The 20,361-nt window shown below is 55.5% G+C and overlaps 1 protein-coding gene across 4 annotated transcripts; it reads left to right on the forward strand.

Annotated features, from left to right (window-relative positions):
* Positions 1-372: 372 nt before the first annotated feature.
* LIPE (lipase E, hormone sensitive type) lies at positions 373-18,799 on the forward strand. Of its 4 annotated transcripts, none has more exons than XM_054567643.1 (10): positions 373-1,234; positions 9,937-10,472; positions 12,612-12,702; positions 12,793-12,938; positions 13,113-13,298; positions 13,516-13,810; positions 14,540-14,767; positions 15,015-15,191; positions 17,346-17,767; positions 18,190-18,799. In XM_054567643.1, exons 1-10 carry the CDS (start codon positions 373-375, stop codon positions 18,403-18,405), a joined length of 3,159 nt encoding a protein of 1,052 aa, XP_054423618.1. In that variant the 3' UTR covers positions 18,406-18,799. The 4 variants fall into 4 exon arrangements, with proteins under 4 accessions (XP_054423618.1, XP_054423617.1, XP_054423614.1 ...); XM_054567642.1 differs by lacking the exon at positions 373-1,234 and adding an exon at positions 2,770-2,853; XM_054567639.1 differs by lacking the exon at positions 373-1,234 and adding an exon at positions 3,186-3,336.
* Positions 18,800-20,361: the final 1,562 nt, after the last annotated feature.

Below are 20,361 nucleotides of genomic sequence, written 5' to 3' on the forward strand. Positions count from 1 at the left end.
TCCAGAATCTGGCTTCTCTCATCCCAGAGGACTAAGTTGGGGTGCTGCCTTGTTTAAAAAAAAAAATATTTTAATTGAGTGGTGAGTCGGGTGGGGCCCTATTTATGACACAAGAAGGCAAGCCCCTCCCCTCTGGTAGAAGAGTGGTTGTCACAGCCTCCTCCTGTTTCTAATCCATCCTCCCACAGTTGGAGGCATAGTAGAGCCTCACTTGGCACAGGCGTGGGGGCCACCGGTGGTCAGCCCACTTGTCAACTTCTTTAAAAAGACCAGGAATGCCAAGGTAAAGGAGTGGAACCCAAGAGAAGGTGCCATCATGAAGAATGAATGAGGCATCCGTGACAAAAGAGGCCTGGGTGGGAGGCCAAAAGAATGAAGCCTGGGAGATCAACATCTCCCATGAGGGAAATAACAGTGGGGGCAGGCTCTCAGTCAGTATCTAGGCCTGGCTGGGAACCTGAGCCACCCCAGACACCTGTCACCCACCCAGAGCCTGGTCCAGAAAAGACACTCACAGCACAGCCAGCATCTAAGACCCAGCAGGAACCCAGTACCCAACAGGAGCCTGCTTCCCAGCAAAGACCCCTCACTCAGCAGGAGTCCCTTGCCCAACATGAAGCTGAATCCCAGCAGGAAACGAGAGCCCAACAAAAATCTGCTTTACAGCAGGAACTTCTTGCCCCCCAGGAGCCTGTACCACAGCAATCACCTCTCATCCAAAGGGTGCTCTTCACTCAACAAGAAGCTGCCTCACAGCAGGCAGCTGGGCCAGAAAAAGAATCTAGAACTCAACAGGAGTCAGAATTGGGAGGCGGACATATAGCCCAGCCAGGACCTCTAGCTCAACAAGAGGCTGAATCAACACCTCTGGCCCAAACTGAACCTATATCCCAAGAGAAACCAGGACAGTCAGACACTATAGCCCAGCCAACAGCTACAGCCAAATCCCAACAGGGATCTTTGATTGAGTGGGGGTTTCCATCAAAACTTCACAAACTATCCATACAACAACCGGCCTCAGAGTGGAAGAAGACATTTCTTAAGTGGGCCACAGATGTTGACTCAGAATCAGATTCGGGGTATCCATATGAGACCGATTTAGCAGCCATGAGGGGTGGAACAGTGACCCATGAGATGAAGCTGGACTTCAACGGGAAACCTGGTTATGAAGTGATGTCAGGACGGGGCGGGACATCAGCCCAAGGAAAGAAAACCAGCAACTACTGGGGCACAGGTAAGTTGAGCCTGAAGGAAAAGTCTCCCAGGGACGGTTATTTATTAAGTACTGAGAGATACCAGCATGTCAGGTTAGCTCAGGTGATCTCTCAACAGTCCTGCTAAACGAGGATCAACAGCCCTATTTGATAGATGAGGAAGCTGAGATCTTGAGATATAAAGGATCTGACAGGAGGGCAGTAGGGAGTGGCCAGTCCAGGATCCACAGCCAAGGTCTGACTTCTTCACAGGAGCCACGGTGTCTCCCTTCGAAGGATTTGGGGTAAATCAAAGAGCGAAAGGACTCTGAGCTAGGGGCCAGAACACCGCGGAATCCACCTCCCTGCCACTATTCATCTTTCCCTCCCCAAACCCACTGAGCACAGCTCTGGGACAGACACTTCGGTGCACACTGGAGACACAAGGCTGAAAGAGGCCCCTTATCCTCAGGGAGGTTTCATCCCAGCTAGGCCAAAATCGGTGCCTTAGCAGTCCTTGAGCGCTCAAGGTCGGCCCTCCATGGCAGGACACTTGCTCCCCTCCCCAGGCTCTATCCCTCAAGGAGTCCCAGTCCAGCCAGGCCCCTAAAGGCCTTTATGGGTTGTGTGCTACAAAAGGGGTCGTGGGGTCCACTAAAGTCCCCGGCAAGGTCGGGGTTAGAGGGAGGGCTGGGGGTGGCAGGAAGCGAGGGTGAGGGCCGCCCGCTGTCCCTTCCTCCCCTCCTCTGAAGCAGGCAGCGGTGCCCGGGGGTGCGGGCTCCAGCTCCCATACCTCTTCTCTAGGCTTCAAAACCCTACCGGGCAGAGAAGCGGGCGTCAAATGTTCTCCCTAGAATGAGGGGTTCCTTGTTGAAGTAGCCGGAGGATAGAAAACATGCAGCCCCACTCCGTAAGCTGAGGACACTGTAAAATAGCCGAGCCCGAGCACCAGCAATGGGGGTCCCAGCCCAGAGGCCCCGCCCTCCCGGAAGGGCTAACCCGTCTCTCAGGGCTAAGGAGACCGCAATTGGTGTCTCTTCATGCCAAGGCTGGTCGTAGGCCTTGGGAGGGTGGGAAGGAGGGGTGGGATGTAAAGAGAGGGTTCCAGGTCTTTTTACAGTGCCGAGGATGAGTTGTTTCACTAGGCCACCAGAAAGTGTTTGAAGGGACGCCGTCCCCAAAATAAGAGGGCGCCCAGGAAGCCAATGATTGTGTATGCATGCACGAGCCTCGAGCCTCCTCTGTTTTCCCGCCTTTTCCCAAGCTCACAACACTTCCTCCCCTGCCGCTCCTCCCTACCAGCGAGCCCACGACTCGGGCCTAGTACGCAGGTGCCGAGTGTTCTCCTTGCCCCTCCCCCCATTCTCCCGGGAAGAGAACGCAGAAAAAAGAACGGCGAGAAACAGAGAGCAATAAAGAGATCTAGGAGGTGGGGGTAGAGGGGCAGGGGATGGAGAAAGCGGGGCACCCTCCCCCAGCGGCAAGTAGGCAGAGCCACGCCTCCAGTGCTGGCGCCCCGCCCCGGCTTTGAATTGCCCGAGAACTTGGCCCGCCCCGCTGCCCCCCCCCCAACCCCGCGCCGGCGGAGGCTCAGCGGCGCCCCGCTCTCCCCTCCAGCGGCGGAGCCGGTTGGCGTTGTAGGGGATTGCTTCGTGGGAAGGTGAGTGGGAAAACATGGCTGAGAACCAACATGTGGTAAAATCGAGGCTTCAGTGCCAGGATGACCACCGTGGGACTCCCCACTAGTCCTGCCTGAAGGACGGTCTTCACCGCCTACGGGGTTGCATTTTTGTCTGTCGGGGATCCTCCGGTGCGTAGAGGGGGCGGGGCCCGCCCTTAGGCCCTGGCGGTTGAGGGCGGGGCCCGGCGGTGGAGTGAGGCTTGGATTGCTCTAGGGGGTGGGACCCATAGTGGAGCAAGCCCATGATTGGATGTTATTGGGGCCCGGCGTTGTGTAAGCAAGATTAGCCCTCGGGGTGAGGCATGGAGGCTGCAATTCGTCCCCTCGCGGGGCACTGAGAATTGATGGAGTCAGCCGCGGGAGCCGGGCCCGCCGGGGCCCCTGGGGGCCCGGCCTCGAAGGAGGACAAAGAGGGATCCAAGTGCCGCAGCCGCCGGCGGTGGCGAAAAGTCAAGGCCAAAGGTGAGCGCGTGGGGGTCGGCAAAAGCCCGGAAGGAACCTCGGACACCCAGCAGGGAACAGGGGAGCAAGTGGACCGACCCACCGCCTCGAGAAGTAGGGAAGTCCGTGGATTGGCCCGTTGCCGCCCTGAGGGAGGATGTGGGGATGCTGTGAGAGCGGAATATCCCCCCACCGTAGAGACTACCGGAAGCCCCACTACTGACTTGCGGGGAGAGTGCAGAATGCGAGTCTTCTGGACCAGCATTACCGCTCTGGCTCCGTACTTGCTGTGTGACCTTAGGCAACTCCTGCCTTTGCTGTTTCCCACCTGGGAAATGGTTCAAGCGCTGATCCTCCGGCCTCAGGCATTCTTGAGGGAATGATGAGGAAGAGGTTTATAGACTGTTGCCCAAAGAGGAAGTTTAGGGGTGAGTCAGAGAAAGGTAGGATGAAGGGGTGCCCCAGAGTGGGTAATGCCAGGGGGCCATTACAGCTCAAAACAAACCTGTGCTCCCGTCCTTCCTTCAGCCCATCCATCCATTCCCTGTCAGTCCACCTGTTTCAGCCCCACTCCACTGGCCCTAACTTCCCGAGCCCCACTCCTCCTAGGATTAGGGGTTCCTGTGTTGGCTTCCTTCCGCCACACCCTCCCTCAGGAGAAGGGAGGGCTGTCACGTTATTTACTGAAAGACTGGCAGTCCAACAGAGAGCCTCAGGCAGGGGCTGGCGTTAAGCCCTTGCTCAGTTTTGAACTTTTCTCAGTCCAGGTGAGGACCTGTGGGAAGTTCCTATGCAGAAAATAAGCTGACATAGACCCTAAGCGCCAGCAACCCCAAACGCATTGTTCTCCCTGCCACAGGCTGCACTGTACATTTCTGTCAAGGACAGAACTGGAATTGGCTCCAATGGACATGCAGGCTCAGACAGGCTCAGACTGGTGCCCAAGTGCATTCACTGTCACACGGCAAGAAGGCATCACAAGCCGGACAGAGTGCCCAGAGGCAGTACAGATGGTGGTTAAGTACCTGGGCATTGGAGATCTGGTTCCCGGGCTATGGGCAACAGGCTTCCTCCCCTGCCTCAACTTTGTGAGCTCTAAAATGGACATGATTAGAACACCTGACTCGTAGGGCTGCTGTGAGGTTTGAACGAATGCAATGTGTTTGGCACTGGCATACAGCAAGCCCTCAGGAGAGGAGGTCACCCCTCATGAGACAGCCAGCTCCCTAAGAGTGGGGCTGTAGCTGCCTCATTTACCCCACACTTCCAGAGCCTGCTATGCCAAGCACATAGGCATTCAAATATTTATTGAATTAATAAGTAAAGGAATGCATGATAACACTGGGACAATAATAAACATGCTGCTCTTAGGATTGTCATGAGGAGTCAGAATCCTCTTGGGCAGGGCTTCCTGCACAGGGCTGAGCCAGTCCTCACAAATCCATGGGCCTGCCTACTCACAAAGGCTCATTCCCCCAAGCTCCAAGATTTGCCTCATTTGCCCTGGTGCCAGGTCTCAGCTGGGTGAATCAGACCCCACCCCTGTCCCAAGGGCACCCAGGCTTGCTGGTGCAGTCCTTGTCATCAGTTTGATCTTGCCAGTAACCCAATGATGCTAGTGTCATCACAATCACCTTATTTCCTAGATGATGACACTGAGGCCCTAAGGGAACAAGGTCACTGGGGCTTCCTTTTTGGCCAATAAGGACAGAGAGACGGCTGCCTCCAGCCTCCTAAGGGCAGGGAATGTGTGAGCTCAGGACTGCTCTCTGCACAAATTTGTTTAACAGACATTCACTGAACATTTATTTGTGCCAGGCCTGGGCTCTTGGTGATGAGGACAGACTCACACTGGACCTATAGACACAGACGTGAATCAAATAATCCCACAACCGAATATAATTGTAAACAGTGATAAATACAAGAGGGAAATCCCTGAGGAAATGTAAGTGGGAGGCTTTCCTAGGAGGTGACATTGGACCCAAGGATGAGCAAGTGTTGACTGCTAAGCAAGGGGAGCAGGGAGGGCTGAGGGGACAGAATGGGCAGAGACCTTGAGGCTCAAGGAAGTAGCACATTACAGCACAGAAGGGAGTTCAGTGAGAAAGGGGAAGAAGAGAAACGGCTGGGTGGGTAGGGGGCCCAGATGGTCCCTGCTTTAGGAGTCCATGTCTAGGATGTGGGGCTTTATGCTGAGAGCAAGGATGGTGCTGTTGAAGGTTGGGAGTGTGTGACCAGATTTATGTTTTAGAAAGATCCTCTGGCTGCTATGTGGAACAGAGACTGAAAAGGACAAAGTCAGAGACACACATGGAGTTGTTAACAGTCATCCAGATAAGGGAGCAGTGGGGCTGGAGAGAAGGACCAGGTTCCAGAGGTTTCTAGGGGGCAGGGTGGACAGGGCTTCTTGATGCACTGGATGGGGATAGGAGGTGGCCAGGATGATACCCTGGTTTCTGACTTGAGCGAATGAGGAGACGTGCTTAGGACACACACACACACACACACAGTGCCCCCAAGATATGCACAAATATCAATATATACATTCATCCTCATATGAACATATGCCCTCACAACCTCACAGGCCGAGACAAACAGAGGCAGATACATTCACAGGCTGAGAAGCACACAGGCCATGATACATGCACAAAATCATGCCTTCAGACATACCAAGAAACAGAAAAATGCACAAGTTAAGGAAAAATGTCAACACACTCACCCACAAACACAGACTGGGACAAATACTGGCCATGACCCAAACCTATGTGTATGTACATACATGCATGTGAACCTCAGACACACTCACACCTGACAACCCAGAAAGCACATAACTGAGACATGACAGAGAGATGCCATCCTTGCTGGTTCTGTGACCCTGGGCAGCATGTCACCTCTCTGGGTCTGTTTTCTCATCTTCCAAAAGGTGCGATAATAGTCCTTACCTCTTCCATCCCAGGGAGGATGAAATGAGTTACTTCAGATAGAGCACATAAAGAGATCAGTACCTAGCACACTATAGTCCTTAGAGCTCTTGTTTGCTCTTCCTTGGGAACACTCAGGGAACTGGCTACACTCACTGGCCCCCTCCTGTACCTGTACCCAGGCATCTCCCCTTCCAAAGCCCTTACCCTTCCCAGGCCCCAGACTTTGCCCTTCCTCCATCCTCCCCCCACTTCCTTCCCCATTGCCCTGCTCAGTCCCCAGGGGCCAAAGTCCGGGCCTGAATCAGATGCCCAGTGCTCTATAGGGCAAAGGGCTGGTGCCCAGACAGCTGGACCCCTCAGCCCTACCTCTGCCCCAGTCCTCACACAAGGCCCTGGTGGGCTGCCCATGCCCCCGTGCCCTCTGCCCGGGATTCTTGACAAGTTCTGGCAATCTCAACATCCCTCCCTCCCAGCTCCACCCGGCCTAGCCCCCAGGGAGCCACCTAGACCAGGGCGAAGGGCAGGGCCCTTGGAGTCATAAGGGCCTGTGATCCAGCCTCTTCCCCACTGCTTTGTGCAAGTCACTTGTTCTGCCCAGGTCTCCTCTGTCCTTGTCGTCAAAAAGGAGCCCTACTGCATAGATGGGAAGTAAATAACAATGGCTTTATAAAGTAGGAAACCACAGTCTGTTAAGTAATAAATACGACACACTGGCTGTGTGCCAGGCACTGTGCAAGGGGTTCGGGTGCAGCAATAAAAGAGACAAAAGTCCCTGCCATCAGGGAGCCTATAAATTAATGAGGGAAGACAAAGAGCAAAGACGTAGTCAGTTGTATAGTATGTTAGACAGCAATGCATGCCACAGAGGAAAATGACCCAGTACACACCTTGGTGAGGCCACGTGAGAACCACCAAGCCAGCTGTAGAAAAGCAGACAGCTGTAGAAAAGGCTGCCCAGGGGGCAGGCAGGATGGCCAAGGACAGTAAAGGCAGTTTCCAGATGAGGAAACCAGGCTGATCCAGGATCAGCTGATGAGTGCCTTGGGCCAGCGTTCCACTGTCATAGCCACCAAGCTTAGAGCTACCTCCAGGGGCCTCTGTCCATCTTCTTGTCTGCCCTGGGAGGGGTGGTCCTCTCCCAAGCGCCTATGCATCCCCTTCTCCCCCTCACTCTGACTCTTCAAGCTTTCCTTCAACTATTTGCCAAGCACCTACTATGTGCTAGGCCCACCAATAGGTCTGCCCTCACAAGGATGGCATTTAAGGGGGAGAAACAGGAGGATTCACCCCTGGCCAAACAAATGACACTGAGGCCTTAGGACCTCTGATTTGCACTGGCCCCTTCCAAGGCCCTGCACCCAATTTTGTATTTGTGATTTTATATTTTTTCCTAAATAGCCCCACCTCCGCACATACAAGCCTTTACAGTTCTTGTAAGCTTCATGGCTTTGTGAAGCCTGGCTCTGCCCCCGGGGGCAAATAATAAACATGTAAACAAACAAATGTATAATTACAAATGTGTAAAATTCTAGGAAGAACAACTTAAGCATGATGGTAGAAAATAGTGCTGGGGCATACCTCCTATAGGGATGAGCAATTAAGTACTGCTTCTTCAAGGAGGTGGCAAGCTGAGGACTGAAGGGCAAGAAAGAGCTGGCCAGGTGAGAAGCATGTGGATTAACATAGGTGAAGTGTCTCTCGGCCTTGCTTTCCTCATATGGGAGGAGGAGAGGACAGTCACAGCAGGATGGGATGTAAAGGGTAAGTGGCAGGTACAGGGTGCCCAGTGTGGGAACACCACACAGGAGGGCCTGGGGCTCAGGCCCCTAGCTGAGCCTGGCACTGCCCTTAATCTGCTTTTGTCCTCCCAGGAGGGACAGGCAGCACTGGCTACTCTCTTTCCCTAACAGCTGGGGCCGACTGTGCCAGGGCCAGCCTGGGGCAGGGGGGAGGTGGCAGGAGCTGAGATCACGGGGCCTTTGCTCCCTGAATCCACCCTGAAGAGGGAGGGCGGCCTGGCTGGGTGAGAGGGGACAGTTTGTTCAGAACTGGGGCTAAGGCTCCTGCATCTGAAGGGGGCTGGGGGCTTGGACGCCTGGGTCCAAGGGAGGAGGGAGCTGGGGCCTGGGGTTCTAAAAGCAGAATTGAAGTGGCACTGGAAGCAGGCAGGGGGGCAGGGAATTGGACTCCTGCTCTGTTTACAGCACATGGTTCTCACTGTCCCACGTCGGTATGAAGGAGGTGGATCAGTGGCCACACCCTGAGCAGGCTAGGCCCCTCCCCGGATTTGGGTTTATCGGGTTTATCGCCTGAGGCTGCTACTGGTGTAGCAAGCCTCCTGCAGTCTAGCAGTCCTAGCCTGAGGAAAGCTCCGAAGAGGCCTGGAGGGGTGAGTGCACAGCCAGCTAAGAAATAGGAATGGCCCTGAGAGACAGGAATGGCCACTGCCAAACCCCTGGGCCTGAAAGGGAGAGGATGCACCTTCTGGGGGAGCAGGGGACCATCAGCCCAGGAGCCAGACAAGGTGCTGTGTGGGCTGCAGGAGGGAAGAGTGTCTTGAGTGGAAGGCATCCCCACCAAGGGGGATCCTCAAGTGTGGGGACTCCAGTTTCTGAGGATCAGAGATAGAGGCCCAGTCTCCAGAGCCCTGGGAGGGAGACACGGCTCTGGACCTAGGTTTGAATTCTGCTCTGCTGCTTTTAATGCAGCCTTCAGCTCCTTACTTAACACCTCCATGCCTGTTTCTTCTCCTATATAACGGGATGCTACCATTTATAGCTGAAGCATGAACCAAGGCAGTGTAGGTCTCAAAGAATTATCAAGGACAAATGAACAAACGCACAGAAAGCTCTTAACATGGTCTGGCACAGAGTAAGCTCAAGGTCAGTGGCAGCAATTATTATGAATGAGTACTGCTGTTCCAGGCAGGAGAGCAGAGCTGGCCCATGCAATCTAAGCCAAGTGGACAGGCCCGAAGGCCGGGAGCCCCATCTGGGAGAGGAATGAGACAGAGTTTTGGGACCACAGAGGAACAGGGTGGGAGCTGAAATTTGCAGGGGGTTCCACAGCCAGACTTGAGGGGCCAAGATGGGCAAGAGTGACTCTTCAGTTTTAAATAACGCTAGAGATGAACTCCTGGGTTCAGGAAGAGAATTGGGCTTGGGACCAGGGTCCTGGGACTCTACCAGGAATGGTGGGCTGAGATGAACTCTCCCAAATATTGGTGGAGGGGAAGGGCCCGTGGGTGATGCCTGGGGCCTGAGAAGGAGGTGGGATGGTGACCTGAACTCCTGGGTCCTGACAGAGGGGACCAGCTGGAATCCAGACTTCTCAGAACCTAGAAGGAGTCCTGTAAATGGACTCTTGGGTCCCCAAAAGATAGAAAAAGGGGTAGGAAGACTCCTGGGTACAGGAGATGCTAGAGTGAGGGAACCAATAGGGGAGAGCAGGGACACCTGAGGGAACGGGCTGAAGGTCTGAACTCCGGGCTCCTGAGGAGGAAAAAAGGATCCGGGTACCTGAACTCCTGGGTCCTAAGAAAGGAAGGGTATGAGGCCCTAGACTCCACCATTGGGTCTAAAGGAGGAGGCTAGGTTCTGAAGCCTGAGTCTGAGGGAGGAAGGGGATGGAGACTAGGGCTCCAGTACAGCATGGGATGACCCAGCCCTGCTTGATGAGCCTCTCCACCTCCTTGCAGCCTCGCGGCTCATACACAACATGGACTTACGCACGATGACACAGTCGCTGGTGACTCTGGCAGAGGACAACATGGCCTTCTTCTCAAGCCAGGGCCCTGGGGAGACAGCACGGAGGCTGTCAGCCGTCTTTGCAGGTGTTCGGGAGCAGGCGCTGGGGCTGGAGCCAGCCCTCAGCAGCCTGCTCGGTGTGGCACACCTCTTTGACCTGGATGCAGAGACGCCAGCCAACGGGTACCGCAGCCTGGTGCACACAGCTCGCTGCTGCCTGGCACACCTGCTGCACAAATCACGCTATGTGGCCTCCAACCGTCGCAGCATCTTCTTCCGCACTAGCCACAACCTGGCTGAACTCGAGGCCTACCTAGCCGCCCTCACCCAGCTCCGTGCTCTGGCCTACTATGCCCAGCGCCTGCTGGCCACCAGCAGGCCAGGGGGGCTCTTCTTCGAGGGTGACGAGGACCTCACCACTGACTTCCTGCGCGAGTACGTCACTCTACACAAGGGCTGTTTCTATGGCCGCTGCCTGGGCTTTCAGGTGAGCCCCTGCCCTGCCCTGGGCCAACAGCGAAGGCACCTGGTAGCCCCTAACCTGGCCCAGTAGCATAGTAGAATAACCACAAGGTCATGGATTCAGAAAACTGCAGATGCAGACAGGGAAAGCTGTCTGGGGCTCAGAGCTACATAGGAGCCTCCAACATGTGACCGCCAGGCTGGAGCCACCGTAGAGGAAGAAATCTAAAATTTGCATAGCTTTTTATACCAGGCTCCCCACTGTTCTCTATAGTCCTACACTCAGGAGCCCATTCACTCTTATGTTACCTGTTTGGCCCCTGAAATCATGTGAGACCCCCTTGGGGACAGTCAGTAGTATTCTCAGAGGCCCATTTAGTCATACTCACGAGAGGCCTGGGAAGGAGGAGGGGGACTCAAACCCCATTTTATAAAGGTTCAAGGGGAGAGAGTCCTGGGAGCTGCTCAGCTGGTTCCAGGTCTGCCTGGGCTTTGTGACTTACCTAAGGAACTATAAAGTCAGGCTGTTCATGCTGAGGGGAGGGCCACGGAGCAGGTCCGAGTTCGTGACCTTGAGGAAAACCGGGTCTTGACCCCTCTCCTCCCTGAAGCTGAAGTAGGGCCCTGACTTCTGCCTGCTGCAGGCCTTCTACCCTCTTCTTACCCCAAACCACCCTCAAAGAGAGACAGCTCATCTCAGCCTAGAGGGAGGCAGCCAGAAGCCTTCGGACTCAGGAGACTCAGGATTGGGTGGCCCTTGGGCCACCAGGCTCCGAGCACAGGCCCAATTGCCCCTGACTGGGGTTAGTGCCAGATCCCCTAGTGCCTAGCCACATCAGGGAACCCCACCAGGAGTAGCTGGAGCTGTCTGACCCCACAGCCCTCTTCAGAACCTCTCAGGGCCTCCCCCGCACCTGTGATAGTGGAGCTTGGCAGTCTCAGCCTCCGTCCCACCTCACCCTTCCCCATTTCCCTATGGGGCAGCCCCTCTTCAGTGACCCAGCGTGGGTGTTCCTGGCAATTTCCCCTCACCTAAGATGAAATCACAAATATTGGTCAGCCCAGCTGGGCCAGCCAACTCCTGTGTCCTGGCTGTGGACCTTCAAATCATGGTAGAGAGATCCTGGGGCCACCTGAGCCAGCATCCAGCCACAATGGCCAGGCACCCCTGTGCTCTCTGACCCACTGGGACGCCCGCCAGGGGGAGGGCCGTGCCTGATAGCTACTCTGGGGGCCCAGCTGTGCTGTGTTGCAGGATAGCCTCCTCACCTCCGCTCCTGCCCCCTATAAAATGTCAGCCCCAGGAGAGCAGAGGTCTCTCTTGTCTGGGTCTGGCTTAGCCCCTGCTCCAGCCCACTGTCTAGCACACAGGAGGACCTGGGCTAGTGTTTGCCAAATGAGCAGAACACCCCTGCTGGCCCCATGCTCACTTCCTGTGGCTTTTTTTTTTTTCTTTGATCTTATCTCCCCATTGTCTTTCCTGAGCTGCATGGTTCCTCTTAGATTTTGTCTCCTTCTTTGGCTATCTTTTTGCCTCAAGATCTCTGGCCCTATTTGTAACCGCCCCGCCCCCTGTCTGTCTTCCTGTTGACTTGTAACTGGTCCCCATTGCTCCCCATTGGTCCTCGCCTCGTCTCTGTTCCTTGCTGACTTTCAGGAAATCTCTGCATCATCTTACACCCAGCTTAAAATTCTCCAGTGGCTCCACCCCACATCTGGAATAAATCTAAATTCCTCAGGCCCTTTGTGAGCCTACTTTGCTTCTCTGACCTCACCCCTGCTCCTGCTCCTGCTCCCCTTCCCTCTACTCCAGCCACATTGGTCTCTGGTTTCCTTACCCACAGCAAGGCCCAGCTCAAAGCTTTGTACTTGCTGTGCCCTCTGCAAAGAACAGCCTTCCCTCACTTCATCTGGGTCCCTCAGGCCCCCTCCTGGAGACCCTCTTAAGTAGCCTGACCCCCTAGTCATTCTGTGCCCCCTCTACCAACCGTCTTTTCAAAGCATTAGTCATTACTTGACATTATGTAGCATGTGCCTAGAGCAGTGCTTGGCACACAGTGGTAGCTCAGTGAATGTTTGCTGAATGACAATATCTGCCCCTCGCTCCTGGTTGCCCCTTGTCCTTCTCCTGCGCGGTGGGTGATACAGAGGCATCTCTCCACAGTTCACGCCGGCCATCAGGCCATTCCTGCAGACCATCTCCATCGGGCTGGTATCCTTTGGGGAGCACTACAAACGCAACGAAACCGGCCTCGGTGAGCCACAGCCAGCTGGGCCCTACCTGCACCGCCCCTGCCCCCACACCCTGACCAGTCTGGGCTCCCTGACACCCTCCTGACCCTCAGGTGTGACCGCCAGCTCCCTCTTCACCAGCGGTCGCTTTGCCATCGACCCAGAACTGCGTGGGGCCGAGTTTGAGCGGATCATTCAGAACCTGGACATACACTTCTGGAAAGCCTTTTGGAATATCACTGAGATCGAGGTGCTATCGGTGAGCAGGGGGTGTGATGAGGGCCTAACCTGGGGACACTGGGGCCTAACCCTGAGACCCACCCCAGGCCACATCAGGTCTCCACAGGGCTCCAGGCCCAGGGATGGCACATAAGAGAAAAACTGAGGGCTTAAGCTGCCCCTCCCCAGCACCCCTTCTGTTCCCTCCCACCAGTCTCTAGCAAACATGGCATCAGCCACTGTGAGGGTAAGCCGCCTGCTCAGCCTGCCACCAGAGGCCTTTGAAATGCCACTGACTGCTGACCCCAAACTCACGGTCACCATCTCACCCCCCTCGGCCCACACGGGCCCTGGGCCAGTCCTCGTCAGGCTCATCTCCTATGACCTGCGTGACGGACAGGTAGGGGCTCCTGCGCTGACTGGGTACAGAGCACGGGGCATGGGCAGCTGCCTCCCCAGCACCCACCTTCACCCAGTTGCCTTCCCTTCTTCCCTCCATGCCTCCCTCACTGCTCACACCAGCCCCCTCTCCAGTGTCTCTGAGCACATACCCTTGGTGGGGGGAGGCTCAGGCAGGCTGCCCCAGCTTCACCCACCTCCTCCTCCCTCACCCCCAGGACAGTGAGGAGCTCAGCAGCCTGGTGAAGTCTGAGGGTCCTCGGAGCCTGGAACTTCGGCCACGCCCCCAGCAGGCCCCCCGCTCTCCGTCCCTGGTCGTGCACATCCACGGTGGTGGCTTTGTGGCCCAGACCTCCAAGTCCCACGAGCCCTACCTCAAGACCTGGGCCCAGGAGCTGGGCATCCCCATTCTCTCCATCGACTACTCCCTGGCCCCAGAGGCCCCCTTCCCCCGAGCGCTGGAGGAGTGCTTCTACGCCTACTGCTGGGCCATCAAGCACTGCGCCCTCCTCGGTGAGCCCAGTCCTCACCGCTACCCACTCTGTTCCTGCCCCAGTTTGCTTCAGCCCCCAGACCACACTGCAAGGGAGTCAGTCATCTGGTTTCTCAAGCCTCGGTCTTCATCCTCTGCCTCCCCTTCCATTTCTTACCACGCAGCCCTCTGCTACCTGGCTTCCCTACCCTGTCCCCGTTGCCCCACCCAACCTTCCATCAACCACTTCCTCCCCTGGCCCCTGCTCCCACGGGTCATTCCATCCCCCCGGTAGTCTTCTCTGACCTTTCTTTCCTCCTCCTTTGCCCCCTGATGTCTCCAGCCCATTGTTCTAGCTCCCATGACCTTCCCCTTCCAACATCTTGGGAGGTACAGAACAGGGTGGGACTGTGCCCCATGCCACAGAGCCCATGGCACCTTATTAGCCTGAACCCCTGCTTCCATCTCCTGGCCTTGGATACCCATCCCTCCCTCACCCCTCGCCCCCGCCCATCCTTGCTTGCAGCCTCCTAAGCTTCCCCAGGGCTTCCTGATCTCCGGGCCCCTCCATGTCTTGAGTCAGCCTGATTCTCTGGTCACTATCCTTCAAATAGGTCCAAGTCTGTGCCTCAGTTTACCAGTCTCTAAACTTGCAGTTGGCTAGACCTTGGGGTTGGGGCCTGCATGCCCCACCTCTGAGAGCCCAGGGCTCCTGGCCCAGAGTTTGAGTTTCTCCCTGCCAGACGTGACCAATCCCCCCTCCAAAACAGGCTCAACTGGTGAGCGGATATGCCTCGCAGGGGACAGCGCAGGCGGGAACCTCTGCTTCACCGTCTCCCTTCGGGCAGCAGCCTATGGGGTGCGGGTGCCAGATGGCATTATGGCAGCCTACCCGGCTACAATGCTGCAGTCCACCGCCTCTCCCTCTCGCCTTCTGAGCCTCATGGACCCCCTGCTGCCTCTCAGCGTGCTTTCCAAGTGTGTCAGTGCCTATGCTGGTAAGGCCCACACCTGCAGAGCGGGGAGACGGGGAGCCGGGGAGCCAGGATGCCTGGGGCCTACTGGGACAGGGGCTAGAGCCCAGTGTCTTGGGTCTCAGGCAGAGGGGCTGAGGAGAGAAATCTAAGACTCCTACTGAAGCGATCAGCTATCCTTGGGTCCTTGGGGGCACAGTTGCCTGAAGCTCTGGGTGTTGAGACTGGGCCTAGAAAGAGACCAACCCAGCACCACACACACACTCCGCAGGTGGGGAGACAGAGGACCACTCTGACTCGGACCAGAAGGCACTGGGCGTGATGGGGCTGGTTCGGCGGGACACAGCCCTGCTCCTCCGGGATCTCCGCCTAGGAGCCTCCTCGTGGCTCAACTCCTTCCTGGAGCTGAGCAGAAACAAGTCCCACCCTAACTCAGTGCCCAAGGCAGGTGAGTCAAGCCCTCCCCACACACCTGTCCAGGAGGGACGGCCTGGCACACCGCAAGTCCCGAGGGAAGAAAGGGGTTGTGCCCTGGGGCACTCAGGGAAGCAGACATCACCAGATTCCTGGTTCTGCCCCATATCTAATCTTGGTCTCTACCACAAAACCTTGATTTTCCACGACAGTCCACATCCTGGAAATTCAAGGATTTCTGGTGCCCCAGGTCATCTCAGTCCTGGGAACTATAGGATTTAACTTTTCAAACAGCCTTTTCCAGAAAGGCACCCTGGTAAATGACTGTGGTCTGCCCCAGGTAAGCCTTCAGGCGGGAGTCCAGCCCTCTTAGATTCTTCCCAGACTTTTTTTAAAATATTGATTTTAGAGAGAGAAACATCAATTTGTTATTCACTTATTTATGCATTCATTGGTTGATTCTCGTGTGTGCCATGGCGAGGGATCGAACCTGCAACCTTGGTGTATTGGGACAACGCTCTGACCAACTAAGCTACCCTGCCAGGGTTCCAGACTTTGGAGAGGCACTTGTGGGGGGTAATAGCCCTGCTGCAGGAGCTAACCTGTGAGGCTGGGGAAGCAGATCAGCAAACTAGATGGGCCTTGGGAAATGGAGGAGATTCTAAGCCATGGGTGGGGAGCAGGACCCTCAGGCAGCAAAAAACCACTTCTATCCAGGGATTCATTTTTTTCCTCACTTCTAACATTTTAAGGATCTTAAACCATAGCCAATTCATTATTTTCTATCGCAAATCAACAGTATTTTTTGAGTAACAGGAACTGCATGTTCAAAAGTATATGAACATTCTGAAAATTATTCCAATTAGTTACTTTATTTTAAATTAAGTTTTTAATTTTAGGATATTCAAATGGATGCAAATAAATATACATAAAAACGGATTTGAATTTTAAACACATGGACCATTGAACACTGGGATTTTCCTTATAAAGTGATAGGTGTAGTCCCTAGAGCCCCCTGCACACACAGTGGTCTAGTTCACTATTGTACCAGGTGCTTGCCGGGTGGCATGGGCAAGTAATGTTATCCGTGAGCCTTGCTTTGCTCCTCTGTGAAATCGGTATAATGAGAGTACCCCGCCTCATGAGGTTGTCACAAGGACTGCATGCATCCATTCATGCCAAGCACCCAGCACCATACCTGGCACACACAGTAGGCTCTCTTAAAGGATGCCAGCACCCCTGACTAGCTGTACCCTGTGACTCTAGTCAACAGTTCTGTTCCAGTGACCCCCAACTCACAGAGCATTTAAGCAGTTATACTCATATTTTGCATTTATGGATTTATAAATACAAATTTTTAAAAAGCTGAAAAATAGAGGATCTTGGCCCTAGTAGTAAATAACATGGACCTAATAAAATTAATGGAGCTGAGGCCAAGGTGGGCACATGATGTGGGCCCGAGCACATCTGTAGCATCAGTTGGGTACTTGCTTGCCTGGTCACTCAATGGGAAGGGATAAAACTGAAGAACACAAGGCCCATTTTGGAGTAGATCTCTATGGCTACAGGTGTGGAATCCCTGGGAATCTGATATGCCCCCAAGACACTTTTTGGCTCCCTTCTTACTCTCCTTTCAAGCCATGTGGGCTTGCTCCCTACTCCACTTTGATCCATTAATACCCTCTGTGACAGCCGTAAAAAGATGGCAGGGTCTCAAGCTCGGCCAGGAGGCTACTGGAACAGGGTGCCAGGCCTGGCAATTAAAGAGCAGGACCTAATCCAATTATCTTATGCCTCTGAATCCTCGGCACATTCCATAAGGTAAGGACTATTTTCATCCCCTTTGTGCAGAGGAGGAAACTGAGGCTTTCAGAGGTAAAGTGACCTGCTTTTAATCTTCCCAGTCACCACACGCACATAGACACACACCCTTCCACTAGAACACAGCTCCACCTCCAGGACAACGTGACTTCTTCCGCTTGCCCCTTGGAGTTGCAGCCTGGGCACCTGCAGTTCCCACTCGTCCCCAAGGAGGTATCTGGGCGGGGAACACTCCAGGTCTCCACAGCCCTAGGATGTAGCTCCTCCTCCAGAGGCCTATGACCTTCCCTGCCAGCCCCTACATACCCACAGCACAGCCAAGCTGATCTGCAGCCTCAGCTAGCCCCTGACCCTGCTCCTCTCACAGAGCCGATTCGGCGCAGCGTGTCTGAGGCAGCACTGGCCCAGCCTGAGGACCCACGGGGCACGGACCCCCTCAAGGATCTGAAACTGCATGATCTGAGCCTCAGGGGCAGCTCCGAGACATCAGGCACCCCTGAGCTGTCACTGTCAGCAGAGACGCTGGGTCCCTCCACGCCCTCAGATGTCAACTTCTTATTCCGACCTGAGGATACACCAGAAGGGGTTGAGGTCCAAGATGAGCTGAGCACCGAGGACAGAGGCCAGGGCATTGGTGCCAGCTTCCCTGAGGGCTTCCACCCGAGGCGCTCCAGCCAAGGCCCCACACGGATGCCCCTCCACTCGTCCCCCATTGCCAAAAACCCCTTCATGTCGCCGCTGCTGGCGCCTGACAGCATGCTGCAGAACCTGCCACCTGTGCACATTGTGGTGAGTGCCAGACTGGGGCCAGCGAGGAGGGGTGGGTGGGATGCAGGTGCACCTGGGGAAGAGATCCCCTGGAAAGGGAAAGGAGAAATAGCCTTGCCCCAGGGGAGAGGGGTGCCACCAGGGAGGAATGCCTGGCAATGGGAGAATAGAAGGGACTGAGGGCTGTCGTTTTCTTTTGCAATCTTGTTGAGCACCATGCGACCATAGGACAGCCACAGTGCTTGGAGACTCAGGGAAAAGGAAGCCACAGTGGGTGCGGAGGGAAGGAAGAAGTCAGGCAGAAACCAGGGAGCCCAGTTAAACTTTCTACAACTCCCTAATCCGCCCCGTCTCCCTCCTCTGTCTGCACCTTTGTCCACGTGCTTTCCCCAACCCTTGTTTCATGCACCTCGTCCCTGTGCTTCACCCCCACTGTGCTGCAGGCGTGCGCACTGGACCCCATACTGGACGACTCGGTCATGTTCGCGCGGCGGTTGCGCAGCCTGGGCAAGCCCGTGACGCTGCGCGTGGTGGAAGACCTGCCACACGGCTTCCTGAGCCTAGCGTCCCTGTGCCGGGAGACGCGCCAGGCAACCGCGCTGTGTGTGGAGCGCATCCGCCAGGTCCTCACTCCGCCTGGCACCGCTGCGGAGGTCTGAGCCCCAGGTCAGAGCCAGGCCACGCAGTACGTGGGGGTTGGGGGTGAGGGGCGACACTAAAGGCCTCCTGTTTCCATCTGCAACGGCCTCATAGTGAATTGTCAATACGCTTTGGGAGGAAGGGAGGTGGGGAGGAGGGTGGGAACCGCTGCAAAGGGCCCGTGGCCCCTCCCTACCTTGGCCGTGGGAGGCCGTCAGCTATGCCTTAAAGTTGGGGATAAGGGAGAGACCAGGAGGTGGGACCCTGGACTGGGGAGTCGGGGGTGATACCAGTCTGAGACCGCTGGACCTGCACTCCACCATTGCCCTCCACTGCTACCGCAAGGGCCCGCGGGGGCGCGCCCTGACCCTACTGGCAGGTCGGTTTGTCTTTGTGTGTAAATAAACGTATTTAACTGGTTTGGCCTCTCGCAAGTGGGGGAGGGGCGGTTCGTCCGTCAGGGGGCAGCATCAGACTCAGCTGCTGGGAATGAGAAACCTGGCACTGGAGAGTCAAAGGCTGGGGCCCCAACTTCGGGTCCCATAGAAGGGGCCTGTAGGCCTGGATTCCTGGGTACGAAGGGACTGTACTTCCTAAAACACAGACCCACCTTCCCCACAGACTGAATGCTGGCAGAGTACTCGGTTCTTAGCTACTCCCCTGTATCAACCCAACCCCAGCACCCACCAAAAGGAAACCCAAATCCCCTAAGTAACTGGAGCAAGCTAACAGGATACCAGAAACAGACTATTCCCCCAAAATTCTGGAGGCCCCAGCTCTGCCCAGCTGCAAGTCACTCAGTCCCTCAGAAAAGACTCTATTGCCTCACCCTTTTATAGGCCCTGGGTTTGAAGCAGAAATGGTTTTGATCCAGGGTCTGCCCTCAAGGGACTCAGGGAGGATGCAAGATTGATGCAGTCACAGCCCCCACAAAGGCTCCGCCTATAGTAGTCAGGGAGGGCTTCACAGAGGTGATCCAAGCTTGACCTTAAAGGATGAACACGTTTGCTAAGTAGAAAAAACATGCAAAGTTGTTAGAGCCAGTGGACAGTGATCAAGGCCTCTGCATGGCCAGGAGCTCAGGTGCAAAGTGGGGAGTGGCCTGAGGGACCAAGAGTGATCAACAGGAGCAAATCCTGAAGGACCTGGCATATAATTGGACTATAACTGAAAGGCAATGAGAGTCACAGAAGGGCTTTGAGCAGAGGTGGAACTTGCGGCACGGAAAAGCCTGCTGGGACATTGCAGGACAGGATGAAAAGGGCAAGGGTGGACCACTGGAGGCAAAGGAAGAGGATGGAGCCAGGGAAGACAAGGCCTGAGCAAGGGCAGAGGGTGGGGAGTGGGGGGAGGGGTGGAACAGATCCTAGACCTGTAACTTAGGTTGAATGGATAAGACTGAAGGGTAGAGCAGAGGTGACAGGAGAGTAAGGGGACTACAGTGCCATTCAAATCTGGCCAAGGGAATAGGTGGACAGTGAGGCTATCTCTCTACTAGGAGGAAGCTCAGGTGTGTGTGTGAGGGGGTTGGAGGGGCACACATGGAAAGAGCAAAAGGTCTTAATGAGACAACCCAGGGGGGCATCCAGGAGGCAGGAGTGGGCTGGGTGTTCACTTCTGACTGGAGCTAAGGGGCTAGAACCTTTCCAGGAAGAGGGGGCTGGTGAGATGAGCAAAGGGCTAGGAGAGACACAGAGAGCTCTCAGGACCGGTGCCCCCAGCGAGGGGCAGGCAGTGAAAGCTGAGCCCTGGCGGGTCCTAAGGAGTAGCTACAGAGCAAAGGAAATGATCAAGAAAGAAGGGAACGTGGGGTAAAGGGAATGAACATTAGGCAGGAGGGAGTGGCCTGTCAGATGAGAACCCAAATGTTATCCTCAGGCCTCAGCAATGAGTAGATGGGTCCTCAGTGACCTTGGACAGAGCCCCTGCAGGGCCACAGGAGGTGGGCAGCCAGATGTGGAAGACTAAGGAGGGAG

Source organism: Pteronotus mesoamericanus, unplaced genomic scaffold, assembly GCF_021234165.1.
Source record: "Pteronotus mesoamericanus isolate MK-2021 breed Mesoamerican mustached bat unplaced genomic scaffold, CSHL_Meso_final contig_186, whole genome shotgun sequence".
NCBI lineage: Eukaryota > Metazoa > Chordata > Mammalia > Chiroptera > Mormoopidae > Pteronotus > Pteronotus mesoamericanus.